Raw genomic sequence first — 27,349 nt, forward strand, 5'->3', positions numbered from 1 at the left:
GAGGTGTCCTTTTATCAGAATGCCTTGCTAGTTTGTTGCATTCTGTCTGCTTAGGCCAAATGTGGCAGCAGTGCATGACATCTGCACGGGGATCTAATTGGCCATCTCCCTACAAACAATCTGTAAACTCTACTCAAAAGCAGGCTTTGTCCTCCCTGCTTCTGCCTTGCTGGGGTTTGGGAAGACAATGTGCAGAGTTGACAAACCGGTTGCACTGGACCAGGGTTTTTCTTTTCTTAAGCAGAGCTTTTGTTTGATTCTAAGAGGTTGAAGGAGGAGATTAGACAGATGGAATATACCCAATTCCTCTTCACTCTCTCCCCCTTTTCTCTTCCCTACCCCTCATTTGTCACCTCCAAAAAATTCAGGCTGCCTTATGACTATTGGTTTTTCTTTGCCGTTTTAAAGAGCCTAAGACTGTTTGGGGTTTTTTTTGGTTGTTGTTTTTTTTTTTTCCCCCCAAGCCTCTTTCTTGCTATTAGCAAATTGATGCAGTATAATTCTTGAATCAGTAGCACACTTAAGATTGTTCTAGAATGGTTAAATGCATAAATTTGTAGCATTGCCAGTGAGCCAATCATTTGATGACATTGGCACAGATATTGTACAAGCAAGCAAAGCAGAGTTTTTAGTAGATTGTGTGGGTCTCACTTTATTACATTTTTGTTCTGGATTGTTTAAAAGATGGTGTGTAATTTCATATTTGACAAAAGTTATAGATATAGAGTTGATTACATCAAATACTAAAAAGTATGCTTCTGATGTAATGTCACTATAAAATATGAACTATGAAATCACTGTATGTGGTGACATGAGTCATGGTTTGCGTCTAGACAGGAAGTAATATTCTAAAATAATCTCTTTTACTTTGTACATGTCGCATATATCTGTCTGGATCGCTGCATCTGGCATTGAATTATATCTTGAAATTTCTATGGTGGAATATGAATGTGATCTGTTTAAAAAAAACTGTTAGATGCTTGTTTGATATAGGGAAAAATCAGATATGACTTACTGACTGCATGTGAAAAGAGTTCTCATTTCTAATACACTTTGGTATGAGTGTGGAATTCAATTCACACAAACTAATGTGACTAATAAATTCTGTTGTGGTACAAGCAGTAAAGTTATAGTTGGAGGCTACAGTGGAATTCCATTGAAAACCTGCATTAAAAAGTCAGCCCTCGACACCTACACAGTCATTGAATCAGAATATTGTAACTTCCTCATCTTTAGGCCCGGCATATCTGGCAGTCACTTTATCTTCCCTTACTTCACTTGAGTCACACTTGTCAGTTGTTTATCATGTTCGTCTGTAGTTGTGCAATGATAATGGTGTTTTGATTGTGGTTTGTTTGTTTTTCATCTTGATCACAGGGAGCGCAGCGAGCTCCTTGAGGAGGCCAATAAGATGGAGGCGGCAAAGTTCCGGTACATCCTCCCTGTGTATGGGATTTGCAGTGACCCACTGGGGCTGGTGATGGAGTACATGGAGACAGGTTCCCTAGAGATGCTCCTGGCCTCTGAGCCGTTGCCATGGGAACTGCGCTTCCGCATCATCCACGAGACGGCAGTTGGCATGAACTTCCTGCACTGCATGAACCCACCTCTGCTCCACCTGGACCTGAAACCAGCCAACATACTGCTGGACGCCCACTACCATGTCAAAGTGAGTCAGACTGGGTCACACTTCCATCCCTGATGGGGAAAACCTGGCTTGGTCTACTGCAGGCTTGGGTCATCCGTGGAGTGACGGAGCATAAAATCAAGTGGGCTGAACACTCAGTCTGCACATCTGATTGCTGCAAACCATGTGAGACTGTCCATGTGTGTTTGTGTGGAATATTTTTACCATGCAGTAGGATACCTGGTTCCAGTGAACTTCAGTTTTACATGACAGTAGTCACTCAGATAAGTAAATCAGTGTGCTGCTTTTTGGAAATGCATTAAGCTACCGCATTTTTGCTAACTGATTTGCTAGTAGTGGACTGTAGGTGTTATTTAGGGTATTTGTACAAAGAAGCAGGATAAGTATACAATCAGTTTAAATTCATATTGACATTCGTTTATTAATTATAACACATTTCTGAGATGAAAAGCATGGACCTCAAATATGCCCGAGCTTTAAACATGCATGAGCATTTGTGTTTGGAAACATGCAAGATTTCACAAGCCATGAGGGTACAGGAATTTTCCCGGCACTCACCTTCGTTTCCATGCCGATTCCCTGAGGGCAGAAATGCTTTCCCAGCCATTATCCCGTTGTTGCCTGTCCTCCCTATGGATGAGTAAGTGCAGGGTGGGAGGATGGGTGGGAAATCGTTCCCCCGGCCTGAAAAGGCTGGATGGAAATACTCGGCCCGGGCCAGTCTGAACAGGCTGACACTAAGCAGGCTTAATGCATGGCAGGCACACACCTGAGCACGCACACACACACACGCAGACGCGGGACCTTCCTGACTTGCAGGGCAAGCCAAGGGCACGGCAACACGCAACCCGCCTTCCTGGAAACTGGCATGCCTCAAAGCCAGTACACAACATAAAACCACTCATCTCAGCAACATTACATTCAAGCTTTAATCAGGCTGTAGTGTTTGGGTGGAGGTGAAGGGAGAGGTTGTTTTGGTCCCAGATTTGCTTCGTTACAGCCCTAAAGGGTTAAAGTGGATGGCGTAAGGTGAGTCGCAGATGGAGCCGTGAATTGACAAACTCTGCTGTTTTTCTAGATCTCAGACTTTGGCCTGGCCAGGTGGAACGGCTTTGCCAGGAACGATGACATGAGCCGCGATGGCTTCTGTGGCACCATTGCCTACCTCCCTCCCGAGAGGATCATAGAGAAGGACAGGGTCTCTGACACCAAGCACGATGTATACAGGTCAGCACCTTTGCCTTCGTGAAAGTAGCTCATGAGGCAGCTCTGAGGTCATACACCGACTGAGTTCTAATGCATTACAAGAAGTTAACAAAGAGACATGCGATCAGTGTTCTTAGCGTTAATGTTAATGTTCTGCCAAACCTCTTTCTCTTCACCCAGCTTTTCGATCGTTATCTGGGGGATTCTCACACAAAAGAAACCATATCAAGGTGAGATATAAAGGAGTTATGTTTCTTGGGTTCTACACTTGGCTCATGTCCATGTGCTCTGGGTCGTCTGGGTGTTAATTAACCCACTGGCGTCAGGGCCATCACTGCATCTAAGAGATATTTTAATTCAAATTTAGAGATCAGTCAGGTAGCTTCAAAATTCAGGAAAATTGAATTGCTCCAGGGGATTTAAAATCCTAATAGTACTTTAATTATTAATAGTTAATATTTTCTTTAACTACAGGGCTTCCAGGGCAGGTCAGCAGAGGCTGATGAGAGATGGCAAGATGTTTTTTTACATGTGGTTGAATGACTTTTGTTGTAACAGAATGAACACTACTGCTCATAGGCAAGAACATGAGCTGTGGTTTTTAGCTCCAGGGACTGGAACCAGTGAAGCATCTGGGAGGCCGTCTGTCTTTAGTACAAAAATCTTTTGTAGCAGAACGATGCTGGAAAGCTGGCATCCAAAACCATAGTCTGTGTTGGTATAGGAGAACAAAAGTCACCTGGCAAGAAAGAAATCACATCTTTCAGTGTTGATATATGGACTTAATATAAGAAATATAAAGAACATCTTCAAGCTCTCAGAAATCTTTATCTCTGTACCTCAGTTCAGTAGAGTAATCTTCTATTGTTCTGTTTTTCCTTCAGCTAGCTTAGTCATACGCACCCTTTCCCCAATGCAGGGCAACACTGTGTATGTATCACATATCGACTGTCTCGTAAACTGAAACCTTTCCCCCTGTTTAAAAAAAAAAAAAAAGAGCAACTTTGTTCCATTTGCTGATACTGCGGCACTAGTGCTGCATTTGAGAACAGCAGAGAGGCCAGAGACCTGAAAGCTTTTGCTCTGTTTCTCCCATTGGGGCCCATAGGGGAGAACAACATTCTGCACATCATGGTGAAAGTGGTGAAGGGGGTGCGCCCGGAGCTGAGCGCCGTGCCCCGCAGTCGACCCCAGGCGTGCTCAGGCTTCCTTGGCCTGATGCAGAAATGCTGGAGCCCCTCTCCAGAGGCCAGGCCCAGCTTCCAGGGTAAATAATGACACATTACACACAGCAGCGCTGTCGTCGTGTAGGACCTGTTCCACGGGAGCGCCGCTCTGCCGATTTGCAGAGGCCGGGCAGATATAACTCAGTTGTTTTAATTGACAGATAGAGCACTTTAAACTATAAACTCTTCATAAACACTAAGAAAGGAGCACCTACAGGGATACATTTCTCTTCCCAGTCACTATTTAATTAATTTCTGTCATTTCTATGCAGTATGATTTAGTACAGTGCTGTTTGCTGTTTCCTGCAGAGATTACATCCGAGGCTGAGGAACTGTGTTCCAAACCCCACGATGAGTCCAGAGTGTCAGTGTCTGACTCAGACTGCTCCCCCTGCCTGGCTCCACTGCGTTCCGAACAGGTAAGACCAGCAAGCATGCACGTACCCCCCCCCCCCCCCCCCACACACACACACACACACCAACGCACTGACTTTTTATGACTACCTAGGGCAGCAACAGTAAAAGTCACACTGGGTCTCTGTGGCATTACTGAAGCTAAACACTGACATACCTTTTATCATTCTTTATTCTGTGAACCATCCATTTTCTATTTATTTATTTTTTTGTTCTTTGACATTTCTTCATCTCACCCTTACATTTTACATTCTCATATTTCTCCATATCAAACATTCTTTTCTTCCATAATTCAATAACCTCCCGAGCATAGGGTACGTTGAGAACACGCAAAACGTTCTGTCACTAAGCAACATGAAATCCATGTTAGGCATGACTGATTGTCAGAATCAAGGTTCAGGCATTGGGTAGCTGAGTGGCATTTGTTGCTGTGTTTTTTGAAGCACGTACCACAAATGTTTGGTCTAAGTGATGACATCCCAGCAAGGTGAGAAAATGCAACAGTACAAGATTATTCAACCTGCATTCATAGGCCAAGTCATTTCCTGTATGAGCAGAATGCATTGCATGTACTTGGTTACTTATTTATTATTTATACATTTATATATTTTTGTACATTCGTTGATCAGTAAACCAAAAAGTTTAATTATTTGAATTTCAGTGGGGAATCCATTGAGCTGAACTGAATAAACCAAATCTTTTAGAATTCATTGGAGATTTCACAGTATGTTTTTACAAGCTGTACATGTGAATTTCTGTGGAAATACCTGTGCACACAAGCACTTTTAGTGCTTTAGTTTTTAGCTAATTTCTCAATATAGTCTGTTTCTTTATTTCCTTTTTTTATAGACCAAGGAGCAAAAGGCGGTGCGGCCGAAGTCGGCCCTGCTGCCGGAGAAGGACTACACGCTTTCGGAGCTGCTGAGTCAGATAGACTCGGGGCTCTCTCGCAGCTTTGACCACATCAAAGAGGGCAGCCTGGAGAGCAAGGACAATAACACCAAGAGGCTGTCGGGCATCTCCTCAGTGGACTCGGCCTTCTCCTCCCAAGGCTCCATCACCCTCTCGTTTGAAAAAGAGAACTCCACTAATGGTGAGAGAGGTGCAGCTCTCTGCTGAGAACAGCCATACGTGAAAACATAAATGACTCCTTTATTCCAAACCACTGAGTATAAATCTCTGTTAATAACAACGAGTAATATTTTGTACAATTAACTTGTATCCTAAGACTCTTTTTTTTTCTTTTTTTTCTTTTTTTTAAATGTTTCCAGACCTGTAATTCTGTACGTTTCTGTTTTGATCAGAGTCAAGTGAACTGCAGAAGAAAAAACTGTGTGAAGCCATCCGCACAGAGGACATCGCTAAACTAATGAAGATACTTCAGCCACAGGACGTTGACCTGCTTCTGGATGGGGGCAGTAGCCTGCTTCACTATGCAGTAGGGCTGGCTAATGAGGAAGCAGTCAAGTTCCTTCTGCTCAATAACTGTAGCCCCAACCTGCCTGACTCACGTGGGACCACGCCCCTCCACCTGGCCACGGAGAAGCGCATGAAGGGCGTGGTTGAGATCCTGCTGAGCCGCAAGATCACCAATGTGAACGCGAAGGATGAGGACCAGTACACGCCGCTCCACTTTGCCGCTCAGAAGGGTGACGAGGCGCTGACCCGCCTGCTCCTAGATCGTTCCGCTTCCATAAATGAGGTGGACGCACAGGGGCGCACGCCCACACACGTGGCATGCCAACACGGCCAGGAGAACGTGGTGCGCGTGCTTCTGAGCCGCGGCGCCGACGTGCACGTGCGTGGAAAGGACGACTGGACGGCGCTGCACCTGGCTGCTTGGAGCGGGCACCTGGGCATCGTGAAGCTGCTGGTGAAACAGGCAGGCGCCGACGTGGACGGGCAAACGGCAGACGGACGCACGCCGCTGCACCTGGCTTCGCAGCGTGGGCAGTACCGAGTGGCTCGGATCCTGGTGGAGCTGGGCGCCAACGTGAACCTGACGTCAGCTGGCCTGCACACGCCACTGCACGCCGCCGCTGACACAGGCCACACCAGCACATCACGGCTGCTGCTCAAGCACGGCGCTGATGCCGAGAGCCGCACAGCGCAGGGCTGCACACCGCTGCACCTGGCCGCCCGCCGTGGCCATCTGGCCACCATCAGGATGCTCCTGGAGGAGGGTGCCGACCAGCGTAGCGCCGACTGTGCCCTGCGCACACCCTGCCACCTGGCAGCTGAGGGTGGCCACTGCGACGTCCTGAAGGAGTTCCTGCGGAGGTGGCCAGAGGTGGCTGGTGCACAGGATGAGGGCGGCCTCACGCCGCTCCACCTGGCTGTACGTGGCGGATACACGGATGCCATCTGCCTGCTGCTGAGCCGCAGCACCGACGGCCTGCCCCCCTCGCCAATGAGCCCTGCCCCAGAGATTCCAAGCCCCTCCTCTATGCCCATGAACCCCGCCCCAGAGCATCCCAGACCCTCCCCGGTGCCCATGAGCCCTGCACCTGGGGGGCCCCACAGGAAAGTGGTCATACTGAAACTGACCGAGCAGGAGGGCATCGAGCCAACGCAGGACACCACAAACTCGTTGTGCACGTCATCTCCCTGCTGAGAAAAGTGACCTAGACTGCACTGTGAGTCTCTCAGTCCTGACAATCTATTTTCCCAAAAATATGCTGAATTATGGACTATTACACACATGGGCAAAAGAGGGATTTGATGGCCCAGCTCTGCTTTATGTATATATTGTAATTATTTGGTTGTGGCCATAAGAATATAGTTACCTCTCAGATGTTATTACTTCTCTGGACTTTTCTCTGGGCTCTTAAAGACTTCTCCAGCAGTAAAAATATTTCTGATTGGGAAAAGGATATTGTAAATACTCATATTGTATATAGAAATAGTAGAACATTCAGTGATTATTGCTGTGCCCATGTCAACAAGGACTCCCTATTCATTCTTTTGCTGAATTTTAACCTTTTATATGTTTGTCATTTTTAACATTGTTACCTTTCTGCCAAGTCTTGTATTGTTTAATTGTCCACTATTCCTGTGTTACTAAATCAGACATCCAATTCATGTAGCCTCCAGGCAAGCTTCCTTCATTCTAAAGAAAATAATTTTCAAAGATTTAAAAACAGAAGAATGCCTGACATATGAAAAGACTTTTTTTTACTCAGTTAAGTTTATCAGCGCCCGTAAGATATCACCTGATAGCTGCTGACTTGGCCATAATGTACATTACTCCAGAAACCATGAGGTTAATTATACCGTTAGAATAGCTTTGGTCCATCATGACAGACGGGAGCATGTCTAGAGCTACTTGGCTCACGCTATGGGAACCGAGCCTGAGGGAGCTCGCAGGTGGTGTGTGGTGGGGAGTACTGGGGGCTGCTCCACCCCCTGCTGATACCCTCATTTGGAGCCCGTTGGCCAATTCCTCAGACCACCTTATCTTTTCATCAGTGTAAAACCACAGTGCCATGTCTTGCTGACGCCACGGGAACTTGAGCTTTCGCAATCTCCAATTTGAGACGCTCAGAGTGGAACATCCACCCTGCTAATTGCTAGGTTTTTTACGTCTCCTGTTTGCAGAGAGCTACCAAATAGACTGGCTAATGCTGTGTGTGTGTGTGTGTGTGTGTGTGTGTGTGTGTGTGTGTGTGTGTGTGTGTGTGTGTGTGTGTGTGTGTGTGTGTGTTTAGTAAAAATCTTATGTGAGAGCATATATTTTTGCTGCCACATGTTCTGTCATCAGTAGCCTTATGTAGACAATAGTCCTTTGCTAGCCAGCAGTCCTTACATTGACATTAATTTGTATTTAGGTCATAAACAGATTTTTTCATCTTATATTTTTGTACACATTTTCCCCAATGTACCTATATTGTTTGCACAGTTTCACTTTTGTATTTGATGGAAAATTAAAGTACATCATGTGTAATAATTAGTACTTGTCTCTATGGTTTTCTAGTATAGGCTTAAATAACAAGGTTTGTACTATTGAATCAGCTGGCCAAGAAGGAATAAGACAGTAAATACTGTTAAAAATAATGGGACTGTTATTGGATACCATTATATACCACTGACACAGTAACATGATGTTTCATTATGATGTCTAGTATTATAAAATTAGACCAGGCCAACATGGTCCCACTCTGTCACATCTGTCACATTATCGAATTCAAGACTGATGGTCTTTCCAAACATCTGAAAATTACACTGCTGACCAAAATTCTCCATGTCATTGAAGACGTCCATGGTGTTGGCTGCCTCTGTGGCAGAGACAGGCACTCAGGATCCATCAGGAGGTGCTCTAAACAGACCTCCTGGTCAAGAGAGTACTGATCAGTCATGGCAATGTAACCGCTGCTTGTTTCCTCGGCGGGTGCTTTCTGCTCTGGTTCTACCAGTGTCTCAGGAAACCATGCTATTGCAGCCTCAGGGCTATACTGGAACATCCTCATGGCATCCTCCAGAGATGTCACCTCAGGGAGGCTTTTGTCTTCAGGGATACCTAATCCACCCCCGAGGCCTGGCTGGCTGGTGTAGGTAAGGGTGACGGGGGCAGGTGCCTGGGTCTCGGTGGAAAAGTCAGACATTCGACCCAGGCCGTAGGGGTAGGCACCAGCAGTATACATTTGCAACCCGTGGGCCTGCAGTAGGACAGCATGCTCAGGTGTGGGCCACACAGGCAGACAGACCTGCTCACTGACCTGGGGATGGATAAAATGCAATGGAACCTCTACAGAGGATGGAACCTCTGACACTATATTTACCCCCTGGACTGAAGCATAACATGGATGGAGATTTTGAAACCTGACTGGGACTATAGTTTGGTGACTTTCCTGCTCATAACTATAGCACATGTGCCTACTGTTGTAGTCTGTTGTCCAGGCATCAGGGCACCACTGTGTAGCCAGGCACTCATGATGTAGTCTGAAGGATGGTAACCAACAGGAGTCATTGAAGGCCCAGTGAAAGGAAGATATCTCTGCTGGGGTATGTGGGTAGCTGGAGGTCCCACCATTACAATGCTGTAAGGCTGCGCTATATTGTAAAGCCACTGTTCCTGGAGCTGCTCTGTCCTGTATAGGCTCTGAGTGACCAAGCTGCCTAGTTTGATTGTGGGATTCATCTTTGATCTACCAACAGAGAGTTACAGGTTAGTGCTGGCTGTATATGAAAAGATTCTTATTTTTTATAGAGTGCAATTTTACTGTATAATAAATCTTATATAAAAGTACTAAACAGAATGAAAAATACTAATGAAGAATAAGGCAGAATGTTAGTGGTAATATGTTTCTGGTTTACCTTTTCAGATGAAATGAGGGGTATTCAAATTTCTTAATAGCTGAGAAAATGTGTAAAGATTAGGAATCTGAGCTTCTTTGTCATGCTTCTTTGTCGTTTGACATGACTGAAATAGCAGTACTATCATTTTCCAAGTCTGTATAATAATGTATTTTTTTATATTATTGTACATTAACAGAACTGTAAACATTCTGTTACATGGATACCATATTCTTTTGAATTAAATGGAATCCTAAACTTTGCATTCTAAGTATTATGAGAACTTCTCTTAATGTGCAAGTATCTGGTATTTTCTTAATACGTAAATAAGTCACCATTGAAATAGGCATTGCTCTCTACTAAAGAAAGTAGCAAAGGAGACCACAAAGGCAACATGAATGCAACAAAATACAAGACTGACAGAAAATAATAAAAGTGCATTTTAACTAATGCACAGGTGAATACTTGTTGCTATAGTATTTTAGGACATCTTAAATCAGACCCTTTCTTTTTGTTTCCTTCCGGATGCACACTCTTCACACACCCTGCACTTCAAGTATGTGCGTGTGTAAACCTCTGACTCACTAAAATCTACAATATTAGGCCTGGTGACTTATCTGCAGTGAAGCATTCATACCCTGCGTTAACTCTATAGCCCACTGTAATTACACCATGTGGGTGTGTAGATCTCTATTGTGTTCAGAAGTGTCTTCAGTGAGAGATATTTCTGTTCTGCCTCTGGCCCACAGTTTAATGGTAAGAGGTTTATTTACAGGGAACTGAGGTATACATTAGATAATAAATATAATCTAAATGTTGACAGTTTTGTTAAAGTGTATTCTTTCCTTTTTACACATAAAAATAAAAGGAATATTTTTACCCAAAATTTCAATTTCATTGCTATTGCCTTGTTAGTCCAGAATTCAAATGGATAAACACCTACATGAATAAATTAAAAATTGATACATTTTCAAAACACATTTAAAAATACATTCAAATGGCAAACTAAAGATGTAGTCTAAGGCAGCATGTAACCTCAAACAATGTGTGCGTGTGTACCTGTGTGTGTGGGTGGGTGAGAGCACAACATTAGCATATCAATTTTATAAGACAAAGACAAACTGAAGATTTGGAGCCTTTTTACCCAGTCTTTAAAACTGGCTGAACTCGTCACACGGCCTATGAGCTGGTGCTTTGGAGCACAGGAACAGGCTGAGACATTCACACACACACACACACACACACACACACACACACACACACACACACACACACACCAACAGATACACACATCACTTAGCAGTAGTGCAGTGGGTGCTTAAGGAGAGACAGTGAATTTATCAGTCATTTATGGCTGGTTTTTGAGAACAGACACACATTCACACGCATATGTTGAAGATTTCCTGGACGGATGCTCATGTGACCACAAGGTGTTCCTACCTGTGTTAATTGTTTATGTTTGTCACCTGAGTGGACTCTTTAAAAGGTGAATAGCAAGAGACTTGACTTGCCTTTATCTGATTAAGGCCATACAGGCTGAAATGTCATGATGCTTTTAATGTAGTTTGGTAATAAATACATTTTAATGGAGTTGGAGTTGCACCTTCCCGACAGTTTGTATGGAAAGACAACAAATATATTTGATATGGACATGTTAATCTTGTCCTCACTACTGTGCACCCTGGTGATTCCTTCCTATTAATCTTCCATTTGTCATCAATCTCTTTCAGTGTACTCTCAGCCTATATACCAGGCCATGCCATACTTCATTAAACTAATTTAGCTTCTTTCCTAGGCATAAACTAAACCCAGTCCCCTGAGTGATTACAGTGCCCATGGTGATATACTCTTAGTCTAGGGCTAACATGAGCAATGGCAGTGAAGTTTTATCAAAATGAACCTACTCTAAAATCTTTTTTAAAATTCTTTTTGCTTTCTTTTTTAATGTTTGTGTTAATGTTTAGCCTCACCTTCACTCAGAGTACACAGCTGATATAACAGTTGGAAGGGTTACAGGGAGCAAAACCCTGTAACCCTGTAAAAAGCGAAGGTGTGATATACAGACTGCCAACATCCACAACATGCAGGTGTTTCCTTGAAGCAGTCTTGTGTACAACAGCAGGCTGCATGATCAAACTTGAAACACATTCCTTTCATCTTGTGATGTCTGCTGAAAATATACCGTTGCATTGCACCATCTTGTGGTAATCAGAGTGGCGGGTTGGAGAGGATTCGAGGCTATCCATTTCATGTTTATGGAATATTTCCTACTTTGTTACATCATTTATTGAATAGTTTAATACGAATTTATAAGAATATACTATCTATGCTATCAATTATCTATGCTATCAATTAAACAAGTGAATGAAAGAATGAATGAACGAATAAATATTTTGGTTGTGTATAGTGATCTGACGATTAAGTAGTCCCAATCCTAGTTATGGGAGCTCCATTTTTGTTTAACCTGCTCCAACATACTAAACCGAAGTCATGCAAGGGCTAAACCAACAGTGCTAAAACAGGTAGAACGTGGGACACACTTTGGTTTTGGACGAGCATTAATTCAAGCATTGGATTGCAATGTCACGTACAATTTCTTGGACGAGATTACCGTGTAAATACCCCTTTTAGTTCTTCTCAGAAGGGGGCGCCACGGGTCTACTGGCGGTGCTTCATAAGGTACTGGGTAATGCATAATGAATAAGGCTATAGAGGCCAAATTTCGACATGAACGCGTGACTACATTGTATAAAGAGATTTTTAATGTATGTATGTATGTATTTATTTATTCATTCATTCATTCATTCATTTATTTTTAACAATTGAACTTCGTCTTAGTTATTCCGCATTTCAAACATGGGACAGTTAACTGTATGACGCACTGATCAGAAACCGAAAGAATTCCCCTATGGAATTTCCCATGTAACCAGTCAAGTCTTATAAGGCAATAAGTAAGTTATGTTTCGTCGTATTAATAGCATTACAATTTGGTGTACACGAGGAATGCAAAAATAATGGACATACGTATTAGGTTGAAAGAAGAGAAAAATGATCACGTTCAAGGGCGCTGGATACGAAGGTGGCTTGTACCATGCATAAGATACCCCTCTGTCGTTGTGAACCAATAAAAACATTACGGTGCTTATGACATAAACAATAAGGGGTTTATAAGATAATATAAAGATACATTTAAAAATACATGTGAATGGTACAACCGTATGAATAATCTAAGATAACTTTGGGATATGATCCAGAAAAACCTGATTACAGAAATCATGATGATCCTTAAATACTATCGACCATTCACTTTGCCACTTATAATTACGTATTATTTTTAATCCGCATTCATTTCAAGACAACAAATGAGGTATGTTATGGTTTAATACCAAGGGTTCATAATACCGAGGGTTCAGTGGTGGCTGGTGCCTGTAATCCCCCTCTGTCGGAGTCTTTATGGGTGATTCGGGAACGGGCACAGGCTCCGCCTCCGTTCGCGAGCGCCGCTGTACTGGTAGCCGCCGTCCTTTCCAGTAACGATATTGGTTCCCGTCTAAGTAGCGTCTCACGCACGAAGGCTGCCCGTTAATTTCTTCTAGTTTGTCTTTGGGATTTCGTTGACGACGCCAAATAAGGTAGTATCCATTTATCGTGATATTCTTGTTTTGTGTTGTGAAATTAAGTGGTTATTGAGAAGAGACGTGTTTTGGCGTGATAGTTAGTTTAAGCTAAATAACGGTCAACTCTTCGTGAGGGGGAAACGGCTTAGCGAGCCAGCTAATTAGATATGCTACTTAGCCTAGCTAGCGTTAGCAAACAGGGTTATTAACGCCGTTTATAACGCCGTTTAATGATTTGTTGAGTTTTGACTGACAACGCCAGCTTGTGTGTTTCACTGACATTTACAGATCAAATACTTGCTAGGTTTGCTAGCGTTTACGCTAGCTGACTAACGCGTTTTTCATAAGGTGCGAGCTAGGTTAACCACTGGTACAAAAAGCTGTGAAGCTGTTTATTAGCTAGATGGCTAGCTAGATAGATGGCATTGCGGACTAGTTAATAAACGCATTTTGTTCATGGTCAGCGTCTATTGACCTTAACAGTATTGAAGTATGGCAGTTGGTGTTAACAATCGGTAGGTAACTTTAAAAAGTGAGTTTTTAAAAACGTTGTTTACAAGATCTCCCCGTAAACGTGATTTAATTAATATTGGTCAGCACAGAACGCACAGGATTAAATAGACGGAGCCCTAGAGCATATCTAGTACAGCTAGACGATACAAGCAAGGAATAGCTGCACCTTTTGTCTTGGGGTTTTTGATTTGGATGTTCTTTAAAAATGTAAGATTTAAAATATTTGCTCCCATATTTATCAGTATGTTGTGTGTTAAAGATTGTTTTTGGTAAAAACTTGAATTTGGAACTAAAGCATGGGTTACATCTCTCTTGCAGCTGTTCTGTACTTGCAATCAGGCAACATTCAGTAATTTCCAGGCAGAGTCATGGAACTTTTGTTTGGTTAAGAATAGTAACGATAGTACATTTGCATTGGATGGTTTTGCCTTAAATGGACATTGACACTGTATCAATATAAAAACTATCGGGCAAATCATTTTCTTTACATACAGGTACTTTGATGTATATTTCTGAGTCAAAATAATTTGCACATGTAAATCTCTCGGGGCTCACAGTAGTAGTTTATGGTGCAGTATGACCAAAACTTACACCTTTTTAGCTAGTCTTAATGGCCTTTTTCTGCAAGTGCAAACAGGTGTTAAACATCTCACCATAGGATATTTCATAACTTTAACTTTAGAGTTATATTTGGTTTGTTGTTCATGTACAACTCGCAGGCTGTTTATTGGGTAAAAAAAGACTCTGGTCTTGTACTTTAAAGATCCAGAAATGCACAGATAATACAACATTGAGCTTTTTTTTTTTATCTGTGTGCAGGTGCTATGGATGAGGAGCATTTTGTAAACATAGACCTAAATGATGACAACATCTGCAGTATCTGTAAGCTGGAGACGGAAACAGGAACGCTGTCCTTCTGCCACGTGTGTTTTGAGCTGAGCATAGAGGGTAAGCGTGTGTGCTTAGGAAAGTCAGTTAGTTTGATTTTGAAATGGCATCTTTGATTTTTTAGAATTTAAAAATGGTTCTGTGCACGTTAGGAGGAATAGTGTGTTGTGTTTTCCATTCCCTGTATATTAATCACTCAGCCTGTGTTTCCCCCATCTCATCTGCCGCTCCAACAAGCACAAGTGTTTGAAGTGCCACTTTTGCATGTAATTATCGAGTGGCTTATTGGAAAACAGCTGTGGATTCCCTGAGGACTACATTAGTAACACCATTTTTGTTTTTTGTGACCTTTTAAAAAAAAAGATTTTAAATCCAGTGTAATGCGTAGAACAACACAGAATTCTATCAAAGCTCTCTGTAGATCACACAGCATTCATAGCTTTAACCAGAAATTAATATTTGCATATTGTGCACACAGATTGCATTGTCGAAAGAACATAGTGCTTCATTTTGTTAGATACCTGGTTCAGTAGGGTTTCAAACAGTAAATGGAAACATGATGTATGTAAAGCAGATTTGAAGCAGACATTTTGAGGCTGCCATGTCATGCTTCTAAGATCCCTAACTAAGACTTTAAGATGACAGTGACATACTAAACAAAAAAAGTTTTAAATATTTTGTTTAGTGATTTTTGTTTTCTATTCATGGATGAGTATATGATGAGTATATATCAGCCTTGTTTTTCCTATACGTGAAAAAAAATGGTCTTACAAAAAACATCATTACAAATGAAAGTATATTCTGGAGGATCTTCTAAATAATGAAAATGAAACTAATGAAAATGACTCATATCTACCAATGGCTGAACAAGAGGTAGGCTACAACTTTAAAAAAACATTTGCAGAGAGTCACCAACAGAAGTTTACCGGGCTACAACCTTTTCATTTTCTTGAGTTCTCACAGTGTGCCTTCTCAATACAAAACCACTGGACACTTAACATCAAAGTCTGTGCACAAGATTAACACTTTATTTGCTTTGGGTGTGGGCCATGATTTTGCTCATCTACTTATGGCCAGGCCCCCTGAAAACTGTTGTTAGATGCAGAGGTTACATCTTTAACAGTAAATGTGTTTTTAGTTTGTGATTTTGTATACATAAGAAGTGACGAGAGTGTGTGAGTGTTGGGTGCCCAGAACTGTGAGCAGCACCACACAGCATGGCGAAATTATAAATAGAGTATTTATGGTCGTCTTGTACACTGTATATTGCTACTGTATATAGCTACAAAAGGATGCAAAACAAGGCTGAATGAAATAGTGGGCCTTGAGAATGCAGCAGACACAGAAAAAGAATCAAGAGAGAAAAAAAAACAGTGTGGTCTTAGCAAGACTGGAACGGCAAGAGTAAACACAGCCAGCAACCCGCTGTGAGTTCAGGCAAATGGCCGCGTGCCTTAGCGCAAGAGCTATTCGCCTCAGGAGAGGATGGCCCACATCGCTGCAGCTGACGCTGAGCAGCATGTTGCCTCACAGCATGGTTCATCACACTCTCCCCAAAGCAAACCTTCCCTTAGTGTAGTTTACTGCAGTGTGGTTCAGCTTACCCTGCCTCCTACAACAGCCTCGTTCTGTTTAACGGGTGGAAACAAGTAGCTCTCAAACATGCCTGTTCACCCTCAAAACACTCACTTGCATAAAGCTGTTCACTCCACTTCTTCATATACATGCATGCACTCAGAGAAACACAAACACACACCTGCAAATGTGCTGACTCTCAAAAGAGTTTCGTTGTTTTGGGCCATGAACGTGCAGTTCCATTTTCTTGCTTTGAGCTATACTTTCGTCAGGCCACTGTCGTAAAGCTTAACCAAGGAATTAGTGTCAGTAGCTGAAGAAAGTGTTTTTGTGGTTTGCTGCCACTGTGCTTAGTGGCCTTTCTCTTTGTCAGTTTTCTCTGACAGCTGTGCTGCTATGTATATTAACCCAGCAAAAACCAGGAGAACAGTCAAGTCTTACTACACAGCTTGATGCTCTGCTTCGTGTAGATTATTGAGTTCAGTGAGACTAATTCTGTCTACTGCTGTGAAACTGCAAGATAGCGCCCACTCTGTCTGCAAGGCAGAAATGCATTCCTTGAGAATTCACTTAGATTCTAATCGGCTTATATTTAGTAGATAGAACAGAGTTCATGAGCTGGAGGCTGAGGGACATACAGCAGTCACTCATCCTCTTGCATAAGAGCAGGGGAATGTGTTTTTGTCCAGTAGCTTGTTAGAATAAAATCCAGATAGAATGGCTACATAACTGGACATTCCAGAGACCCAGGTCACTTGAACAGTACTTTTAGTATGTGTTCATGTGTTTTTCTCTGTTTATTTGCAGTCATTGTTTTATGAAGCATGGTTGCAGTGGGACTTGACCTATTCACCTTCCAGGTGTACAGCTTTGTGATCGTCACTGAGCTAGAGTCATTACAGTACACATTAGATGGTGTACTATAATAAAATACTGAGTTTGCATTCTCTGCCCTGTACATGTGTGTTTCTGTGCGAGAGACTGTAGTCAAAAATAGCCTGTTTGAGTAAGGACTTTGCCTGGGTCAGCCTAATTGGTGTTTTTCAGCTGTAATTGCAACTTTTAAAACAGGGCCACTTCAAGAGATCCTGAGTTATGGCAGTAATGTGGTGTGTCAGATTCATTAATTGTTTTTTAATTGTCTTCTAACAAAACCGTGCCGTGCTCTCTTTTAAAAAACATACTCTATTTCTGAATTGCATTTCAAAGACATACTGTCTGTATTACATTGCTGCTTGTCAGCAATCTGTGTTGTCTCTGATTTTTTTCCCCCTGTTTTTTGCTGATTGGGTCCTCATCTAATATTGAGGATCTCTGTTCTGCATCGTCTAACTGGTGTTGTTAAAATTGCTGTTGCTACACATACTTGGAGAAGGGGGGGTTTTGATGCTTTTTGGAAAGTAAGCTCTAAGCATTGACCTTACCACACTGAGAGAAAACAGTATTAGCAAAATGCAGAATCCAAAAAGTGAAGTGATTAAATAGCAGACTGGGACATATTCAGAAATCAGTTTAAAAGAGTTTTCTATATCCAGCAAAAAATGGCAAAATCACAGAATAGGCTATAAATACCTTTCTAAAGTCACTGGATTTAACTACCAGAGGAGTAATTCAAGTTTATTTATTAAGCACAGACAAGACCTGGCTACACTGTATGACGAGCAGTATTTAAAATCCGAATAATCATTAACAGTAGCACTTTATACCAGCATTGTAAATGCTGATAGCAGTTGAGTGAACCGATATTGATGATCTTAACAGTCCTTGGGTACACACTTCAATATTGCATACAGTGGTCACATGAATGTTTCGCCTGTCCTCGTCTGTGCAGGTGCTGACTCCACTGCAGTGGACTACTGTGTTTGAGTTTGGACAATGACCTCTGTCCCCATTTTACTAAGAGACACACTAACGCATGCACCCCTGCATGCAGAGTGCTGTTTCCAGGTTCACAGAACTGTGTCAAGGATCCAGTGTCCTTATGTAGAATTCTGGACGCTTTGAGCACAGCTAACAAACACTTTCTAGTATGTTTCACAGCTGTCCTTATCTTACTGATATGGCTAATATTTATTCAAATAATTCTGACATCTCTATTTTTGAGAGTCACCCAAAGGTATGAAATGTATGAAGAAAACCCATAAGGCAGAATGCGAACAACTAAAGTTCACACACCTTATTTGAGTAGCCTGCTTTATCTGTGCCACACTGAATCATTGTGATGAATTGCCATTGAAGTTGCTTTAGTGCGAATAAAAAGATCACTAATGTGATCCATACACTCAACAGCATCTTGACTTGAAGGTTGTGATGAAAAGACAGGTGGCATTTGCTTGATTACATATGATGCAAACTTTCCATGACAATGACCTCTCACCTTCCTCCTGGTCTCAGAGTATTATCCAAACCCAGTCTAATCTGTGTCATTCTTTTCTGATTAAAAACGAGGATTCCAGCAGCTCAGATGCACATCTGCTTGCTGATCTGTTCTTTAAAAAACATGTTAATACAACAAGCCCACAAATGTTCAGTGAACAAATATGTTGCACAAACTTGTTTGTATTTTTTCATTGAAATGCTGCCCAAACAGGTTTCATTACATTGTTAGTGTCCATCCTTGTTGATGGCAAAGTGCCTACCATGTCTACAGATACATGTTGTGGAGTTCTGCCTTGGGCCGGTACACAACATAACGTGACACAACATAACGTGAAAAAGACTTCTTTAAAGAGGATAATTGGAGCGAGTCATGCTGAAATATGGCCCAATCAAAAGAGATTTAGGAGGACCTTAGAAAAAATGGAATAAGAAAGTTAATAAGACTGAAATGAGGTGGGGTTTTTTTTTTTTTTTTTTTTTATTAAAAGATGTCAAAGAACTTGGCCCTCTGTCCACAGTAAGAAAGATTATCTGAAACATGACAATATTGCCCTGCTCTGTCTAGAGGTGTGTGTTCAAAATCCAGTGCATGTGCATGGCCTAGAATACTCAAACAAGTGAGAAAAATCACCAGTGTGACAGAAACTGCGACATAAGAAAAACATTGAATAAGACTGGAAATCAGTAGAAAGATACAATAAAAGAAACTGTTGCTCTGTAAAACACTATTGTTTCTTGTTTGAAGTTTGCTAAAGACCACCTAGATGTTGCATTATGTCGCTACTGGAATGGTGTTCTGTGTCCAAACATTTGGTAAATGTACACAACATTAGATCTTGAAGTACTGCACATAAAACATGGCACCAAATCTCATTTCAGCTGTGAAGTGTATGAAAGGGTGTCTAATGGCATGGGTCTGCTTTGCTTGGCTAGATGGCTTGCAATCATTGAAAAAGGATTGAATTCTATGATATATGAGGAAAGCATAGAATACAATGTCATGGTATTTGTCTGTGATCCAAAACACAGGAGCAAATTAACATCAGTGTTTTTCAAGCATTAGAAATTATGTATTTTAGAATGGCCAAGGCAGAACTCTGAGCTGTCTCTGAATAGAAGAATATACCTTTGATGTGCAGAACTGCTCAGCAGCTGCCACAAGACTTTGGTTGAGGTTGTTGTCAGTAAGAGGTAACACTACATTCTAAATATAGGTGCTCGTATTCACATGCTTTTATCATCTATGACCTTGATATTTTAAACCATTTGTTAAAAGAAGATATTGCACTGCAGTGCATGTTTGTTAAATAAGACTTCTTGAAGACAGTCTATATTATGACTTAAATGATTTGTGATAAATTCAACATTTTAGGTGCCATTCCTCTACAAAGCCTGGTAACTGCAAAAGAATCACAGACATTTTCTTAAAACTGTACATACTCTGAAAAACCTGATTTCAAGACATTTGGGTTAGGGAAGCATTGAATGCAGGTTTACACATGTAGAAAGAGATCCTGCTGTGAAGGCGGTTCCTTTCATTTCCACCACCCACGCACATTTTCTGAAGTTCTTATTCTTAAACTAGACCAGTCTTGGTACTACAGTAAACTGCAAACAAAAATATGGCTCTAATTTAAGAATGTGGAATAAGACAGCATTATGTTTCTAGATTTGTGTGTTTGTGTTAATTGTAGAAAATGCTGAAACTGGTGTGCTTCAATAAGGTGTAATACCTTATTGTTAAAGGGTCACTTTTAATACTGGGCATGTTTTTAGTTTGGAATAGAATTAGAATGCTTTGGTCTTGTCCATACAGTCAGATCTTGACCTTGAGATCTGTTCTGTCTGGAATACTGCTCTAAGTGTTCCTTCCTGCTGGGGAGTCTGACAAGGCTCTGTCAATGGGAGCAAAAGGGTTTGCCTCTGGTCTTTCTTCTTTTCTTAAAATATAATCCAAGCCTGTCTATGCCTAATACAAATCACAAATGTACTGTATATTAATCCTGTATTTGAGATTGTTCAAAATCTAGTGTAAGTTAGTGCACTAATACTACATATTATAAATACAACTTCTCTTAGTTTGCCCTCTACAATAGTACTACTCTTAGTTTTTCCCCTTGCCTTATAAGACATCTAGGTTTGTTTTTCTAACTAACCTGTTGGCCATCTTTTCAGGTTTTTCCTCTACAGAAAAAAAACAATGTTGATTGGAAACAGGAAGTGCAATTGATCTCATGTTTTGATGTTTGTTTGTTTGTTTTTCATGGTAATGTTATTGTGTTGGAGCGTGACTTGTCATACTGATCTAAGACACCATGTGGAATTTAAAGTCTAATGATTAAAGAGTGGAGTGAAGATGTAGGACCTAAATCACTCTGACAAAGGAAGTTTCTGCTTGTAACTGCATACTTGACTGGAGCTTGGGTTCTTGCTCAATACGTCACATTCTCTTCAACTTCCTCTTTTTGATAGCAGCTCTGAGAGCTGTAAAAAAAAAAGCTCATTGTCCTCCAAAAAAAGTTATTTTTCATTTTGTGGTTTTATCAGTTAATTATTATTAATACCTCTGTTTTAAAAGATTCATTGAAATGCCTAATTAGATTTTAGTGTGTTTTAATCAATTAAAATTTTAATGTGTTTTGTATGTTCTCACAAATGTGTTTATTTGGAACTTTTGCATAAATCTATATTTATTTTTGCTTTTGTGAAACATATTTTATCTCATAATCGCTGTATACATCTGAGCTTTCACATACACAAAAACATTACATGAAGCTTAGCACACACTCTAAGTGGACGGACATATAAACATATCTGCCAAACATCAAATTACAAAACAAAATACTAAGCAAAATCGAATTGCGTTAATAGCATTAAAACAACATAATTTAGAACCGATTGAGATGGGTGTGACACTGTCTATATTCCTGAGATGTTTTTCTTCATAGTTTTTTTAATTTTATATATATATCCCTCCCACCCACCCCACCCCACCCCACCCCATTTATTTATAGTTCTACCATCATGGTCTTAAAACTACAGGTCCCATGCGCCTACCAGTTCAGGTAGGTTCGTGGCACCTGTAGTTGGTAGTCTTCATTAACTAGTCAGTTGGCTTGTCTGCAGTAACCATGGTGTCTCTTTATAATGGATGCTTTTCAGAGGAGGAAAACAGAGGCTTTTATAACCAGAATGTTCTGATTAGATGACCATATCTGATTGCTTCCGATCCCCCATGTGTTGTTCAGACCGTAGTTCTTAAATCTTTCTATCACTAGAAAATATCAATGTTTTTTGTCCTAATGTATCCTGACTTCACACAGGCTAATACAAAAATATATTCTCGCTTATCAAACAAATAAAAATTCTACTAATATTAGATTGTGGCCAAAGTCCATTCATTAATCAACTGATAATTTACTTTGTACTCCAATGTCTAGTCTTTAGCCTTTGGCCTGTGTGTCTGTGTGTGCATTGCTGAATGGACAGCCAGCTTTTCTCTGCTTGAAAGGCTAATCCTCTGACAACTAAGCTGCTTTTGCCTGGCCATCAGAATATTCCAGTATGCTTCTTGGTTTAGCTCCAAATCTCTCTTAAAAAAAATCAGACATGGACAGGACAAAGTATGCTTCCAGCACAATAGGACATATGCATTGTGTTGATTTCTGGCATTATGGTAGCCCATATGGACAGTCAAATCAAAAATGAACATTAGTGCAATAGCTTTTTTGTTTTATGTTATAAACAATTTAATATTATGCAAGTGTGTAAATAAGTGCTATGGCGCTGATTAAACCTTTTGTATATATTCAATTATGCTGTGGTTCTTGTGCCATAGGTGTATCGACTAACACACTGTTGCACTCCACATCTTTGCGAGGGCACAGGGACTGCTTTGAAAAATACCACCTCATTGCCAACCAGAAGCTCTCTCACACCAAAGCCTCCCGGAGCGCATACGAAGGTGTGAAGCGGGCGCTAAGCCAGAGGATCAGCCGCATCGTACAGTATGCCCAGAACAGAGACTCCCAGGCCCTGGAGGCACCAGGCCACTGGGGGTCCAAGCACCAGCTTCTTTGCTACACACAGCAGGGCGACAGCAGGCTGGTAGCACAGTCAGACGCCCAGGTGCCACGCTACACCCCGCGCTGGACAGAGGAGGCATCGGCAGGCGAGCCTCAGGAGCTGGACCTTATGCAGGGCTCGCAGCAGGGGCTGTGGGAGAGCAAGCAGACCAATGCACTGCAGCAGTCAGGAGCCGGAGAGCAGAGGGATGGGGCCAGACCCAAGCAGCACACAGGGCACAGCCGTGACGAGTGTGAGTACTACAGAAATGGGACTTCAGCATGTGACACACATACACCTTCATCCACAATTTAGCCAGATGCTTATAAAACTACAGATTTTCTTGATATGTCACAAGCTGAATGTGGTAGGTTGTATTTTAAGTAATTGCAAGGGAACATTTTGAATACTGAGAGGAAACATAACAGAAGGGTGATGCGATCAAAAAAGACCAAGTAGTTGTGATTTATGCACTAAGCTTCTTATTAGTAATTTGGTATCTCTCCATTTCCCTCGTCAATAAAGCTAATAGAAGATAACTGTGATCTGAAGAACACGTGTTTCCCAAAACTCCACTTGCTGTGTCTCTTCTTCAGTAGCTACCCATCTCTCTAACTGTGCTTCACCTCTATTTCTGTGCCGCCTCCTCGTTCCTTTCATGCCTAAAGTAAAGTGCTAATATAAAAGGGAGACAGTCATTCTCATCACCATGGTCTTGTATGACTTTCATATTTCTGAGTCATGGCATTTCCCGCAAGCGTTTCTTTTGGAAGAGGACTTGGTTTATGCACTGTTCTCAGAATGTAGCATGAGTGTTAATAAAGATGGAATGCATTGGGTCTTCTGTGCTTATGGTTATACTTTTATTTCCAGTGGTGAAAATGAGTGTAGGAGAGCTCCATCAGCTGAACTCACAGCTCCTGCTGCAGATTGAAAGTAAGCTTGGAGCACCCAAGACATTTCTCATTTCTAGTTCTTGCTTTTCAGTGTACCTCAAGCCTCATTCCATACTAAGTAACTGTATGTTGATTCAAAATTCTTGATGTAGTGTTCATTCTTCATGTAGTGCAAGTCTACTGGCTAAATGACAGGAAATCTGACAAATGAAATTTATGATTTTCACTACAGGGGCTGGCCAGTAGTGGCCTGGCCATTCAGTGTTCAGTACAAGGGGCTGTGACATTATCAGTAAAACGCCACTGTCTTTGTACATGCTAACTTAGCCAGTGAACTGTGATTAGCGACTACAAGTGAAACGGACATTGTGGCGCACTTAATTGAAAAGCCTTTTTGAAGGCTATCCTCCAATGAAAATCTCACAATAATTAAATGAGGTTGGCCTGCTCCATGCCAGAAAGGAAAAAGTTATCTAGATGCATCTTGTGCACTTCTCCACATAGTTAGCTATCTTATTCTCATGCCTTCTCTCACACAGAGGTCTTCGAAGAGCTTTCGGCAGCTGTTCAGGAGAAGGACTCTCTGGCATCTCAGCTTCATGTGCGCCACATTGCCATCGAGCAGCTTTTCAAAAACTGTGCCAAGCTCCCCTGGCTCCAGATCGGCCGGGCAGGAGTCAAAGCCAGCAGCGCCCCAGTGGAATGAAATGTGAGTTGGGCACAAGTGTGTCAATAACTGCCTCCAGACTAAGGAGGGCAAAGAGAGTAGCCTAAACTAGTGGTCAAATCTGAAAGACAGAACTTAAGTTACGCCTGAGTGACATGCTCTTCACTCGCTCAGTAAACTTTTAAGCAGATAGGATTGCTGCATTTAAAACATTTTTATAGCTGTACTTGAACAAGAGAAGCATTGAAAGAAACTTTAGAACTTCAGGGTTTTTGGAGCGACAGAGTGTTTCTGGAACTTTCCTATGGTTACTATGCAGACTGAGGTCTTCGTTTTTTATATTTTTTTATAGTTCTAATGACCATTGCTTCATCAACATAAATGTGCATAAGGCGTTTTTCATGTTGTGGTTTTATAGTTTTCTTATTTGTATTCTATTTATTGCTTTTGGTTGTCATTGTTTACTCTTTTCTCCTGTGAGCTAGACCAACTCAAGTGTGTTTTTACTGTGCTTGATGGACCATAGAGTTGGTCTAGCTGATTTGTTCTGGTGTTGCTCTGGTAACATTTGCCTAGTTAGTTTGTCTGTGTGTGTCTATTTCTCTTTGTCTGTGATCATCACAGTGGAATTTCTTAATGAGAGCTGAACAGGTTATGGTGTCCAGTTAAAATGAGACAATTTTTCTCTGTAGCAAACAAGTGCAAGACACACAACTTTGAATCAGTTTGGGTTTTAGGAGCTCTGAAGCAAGGCAGACTTTGCCTTGGTTAATCTTTGATTAATACTGAAAATGTACACACCAGGTTTTTTGTGTGTTTCTTTATTTGGGGTTTTTTAAGCATTTATCTTTTGGAGTGTGTTTTGACTCCCCCCCCCCAATCCCTGTTTGTGTCTGTGTTTTCCTAGGTAGGTCAGAATAACCCACTTGGAAAATTCTTACTTTGATCATCAAAGATGAATATATGTAGGGTTATTTTGGGGACTGTTCCCTCAGTTAAGCATGGACAAGCTTAGAAAAAAACATCTGTGCTTGTTTTGTCATTTTAAAGGGACTTTAAGCACCTTAAAAGGAATGCATAACCAAAGCCTATGTTGCCACAGGGTGACACAATTCAATACTTTTATTTTTTTCTAAAGGGTTGAATGCTGTTTATGAATAAAATGAAAAAATTGACATTTCATTTTTTCTTCCCTAGCACTGGGGTTATCTTTTTGAACCTTAATCAGATATTTCAGTTCTCCCATTATATGCAATGCTCCTCCCTCTGAGGTTTCAACATTACATGTCTTATGTTTCTTTACTGTTTTTATTGACATGAATATTTTGCAGTTTCATGCATTACTGGTTTATTACAATGCAGTTATGTTAGACCAGAGCGCCATCTTGTGATTTTGTGGAGAATCTGTTCATTGAAAATAAAAGGAAAATGTGAAACATTTTTTCTACAAAAAAAAAAATCCTAAGATTTTTAGAGTTTTTGTAAAAGGCATGCTGCTAAAGTAAGAAAGATATAACAAAAAAAATCACCTCCTGTAATCTTCCACATGGCATAAACCTGCATCTAGTTTTGGGTTCACTGATCTTGAACAGCCGGCAACATACAGATATTGAACAGCGTCACTGCCTTGCATTAAAGTCTAAGTTATGTATGAGTATTTTAACATTGAAAAGTTTTAGCATAAAATACATTTTCATCTATTGGTTTTAAAGCTTGTACTCTAGACATACTAAATTTAGATACCTGTGTTCTGTGTCTGAGAGGGAGGTGGTGTGGTGTAAGGTTCATGGGTATGCTCTACATATTCAGCAATCAGAAAATTATACATGCAGCGCACTTCTGGGAAATATTGGGTTAAAGTTCATAAGCACATCACTATCCATGACATTCAAATCAGCACATAGCAGTAAAATTGCATTTGTTAATATCACATTTGGATAAATATTGTCAATGTGCTAATAATATTAGAGGTTCTAAAAGCAGGTTTGTTAAGTTGTTCTGTACCCTGGAGGCCTGTGTGTACCATATCTTACATTATATGCAAATATTTTAAAGCACCAATATCGTTTTAAAATTAAATTTAAATCCCTCTATTAATTTAAGGTTGCACTGAAGCCTACTGAGAGTGATGCCAAGCCAATATGTGTCATTTCAAGATCAATTATACATTTCTGCTCATTTTGGGGGGAAAGGTTGCTTCTGTTCTCTTTATAAGAGATGCAAATCATACTTGACCCATCAGGGGTTTAAATGAATAACCTTTTCATATTTCTTGAGTGGTTTTAGTTATGTTTTATGTAATATGTGCTTGTGTGTTTCTTGGTATGCTGTGCAATGTCAAACTGCACATCAGTTCTGTCTGTCAGAAAAGGAGCATATGAAAGCTTGTGGTAGAGAATTCTTGATTTTAATTATTTTTAATATTCTTTAGAGACATAGAACTCATTTACTATTTAATGAGTTGAGCATGCCTCATTCGTGTTGTGTAATAAATTGTTCGTTTCAGATGAAGACAAGTGCTAAAGGATTATGCACATACTGCCCAACACCCACTTTGTTTTTCTGTCACATTTATTGAATTTGGGATGGTTCAAGTAAAATGGAAATAATTCAAGTGTATATATTTATTTCATTTTTGTTATCTTCTTTGGCTTTTTATTATTTAATATCTTCCTTTTGTTAATCCCTCCTGCAATAATGTGTGTTTCTGGAATGTCCTGTATGTGAAGGTGGTATTCCAAGTGATTTGTATATTTTCTTTAAAGCTGGTAAATAAATATGAAAAAATATTTTCCTAATTATTTACTTGTGCCATGGTTTTGTGTCTACCTATCCACCAGGATAATGCAGTCACTTGTTATTAGTAGTTATGTTGCCAGGACAAATATAGCTATTGATGATGCATCTGGCCATGTTAATTTCCCACCATTTCCTTGTTTATAAAGAACATTTCTGCCTTCTGT

General features: G+C 40.9%; 3 protein-coding genes across 4 annotated transcripts in view; 2 read left to right on the top strand and 1 right to left on the bottom strand.

Moving 5' to 3' along the window:
• Window positions 1–8,437, top strand: part of ripk4 (receptor-interacting serine-threonine kinase 4) — a 15,753-nt gene extending 7,316 nt beyond the window's left edge. For both annotated transcript variants that reach the window (XM_035535257.1, XM_027001528.2), the window contains exons 2-8: window positions 1,378–1,669; window positions 2,727–2,875; window positions 3,035–3,084; window positions 3,963–4,121; window positions 4,390–4,499; window positions 5,344–5,587; window positions 5,799–8,437. In XM_035535257.1, coding sequence (XP_035391150.1) covers window positions 1,412–1,669; window positions 2,727–2,875; window positions 3,035–3,084; window positions 3,963–4,121; window positions 4,390–4,499; window positions 5,344–5,587; window positions 5,799–7,108 — 2,280 coding nt within the window. In that variant the 5' untranslated portion in view covers window positions 1,378–1,411 and the 3' untranslated portion in view covers window positions 7,109–8,437. The remainder of the gene's footprint in view (window positions 1–1,377; window positions 1,670–2,726; window positions 2,876–3,034; window positions 3,085–3,962; window positions 4,122–4,389; window positions 4,500–5,343; window positions 5,588–5,798) is intronic.
• Window positions 8,438–8,606: 169 nt separating this feature from the next.
• On the bottom strand, window positions 8,607–12,854 carry LOC118242879. The gene is made up of 2 exons (XM_035535881.1): window positions 12,811–12,854; window positions 8,607–9,638 (listed from the first exon to the last, which is right to left on the bottom strand). The coding sequence occupies exon 2, from the start codon at window positions 9,360–9,362 to the stop codon at window positions 8,664–8,666; it is 699 nt and encodes a 232-aa protein (XP_035391774.1). The 5' UTR covers window positions 9,363–9,638; window positions 12,811–12,854; the 3' UTR covers window positions 8,607–8,663.
• A 477-nt stretch (window positions 12,855–13,331) lies between these two features.
• Window positions 13,332–27,178, top strand: c17h21orf91 (chromosome 17 C21orf91 homolog). The gene is made up of 5 exons (XM_027001611.2): window positions 13,332–13,418; window positions 14,736–14,864; window positions 22,597–23,076; window positions 23,697–23,759; window positions 24,259–27,178. The coding sequence occupies exons 2-5, from the start codon at window positions 14,741–14,743 to the stop codon at window positions 24,423–24,425; spliced, it is 834 nt and encodes a 277-aa protein (XP_026857412.1). The 5' UTR covers window positions 13,332–13,418; window positions 14,736–14,740; the 3' UTR covers window positions 24,426–27,178.
• Window positions 27,179–27,349: the final 171 nt, after the last annotated feature.

This window comes from Electrophorus electricus, chromosome 17 (assembly GCF_013358815.1).
Source record: "Electrophorus electricus isolate fEleEle1 chromosome 17, fEleEle1.pri, whole genome shotgun sequence".
NCBI classification, from domain to species: domain Eukaryota; kingdom Metazoa; phylum Chordata; class Actinopteri; order Gymnotiformes; family Gymnotidae; genus Electrophorus; species Electrophorus electricus.

Coding starts and splice junctions, on each gene's coding strand:
- LOC118242879 (XM_035535881.1), bottom strand. CDS start 9,362: ATGTGCTATAGTTATGAGCAGGAAAGTCACCAAACTATAGTCCCAGTC.
- c17h21orf91 (XM_027001611.2), top strand. CDS start 14,741: ATGGATGAGGAGCATTTTGTAAACATAGACCTAAATGATGACAACATC. Junction 23,077..23,696: donor AGGGCACAGCCGTGACGAGT/GTGAGTACTACA, acceptor TTTTATTTCCAG/TGGTGAAAATGAGTGTAGGA. Junction 23,760..24,258: donor GCTCCTGCTGCAGATTGAAA/GTAAGCTTGGAG, acceptor TCTCTCACACAG/AGGTCTTCGAAGAGCTTTCG.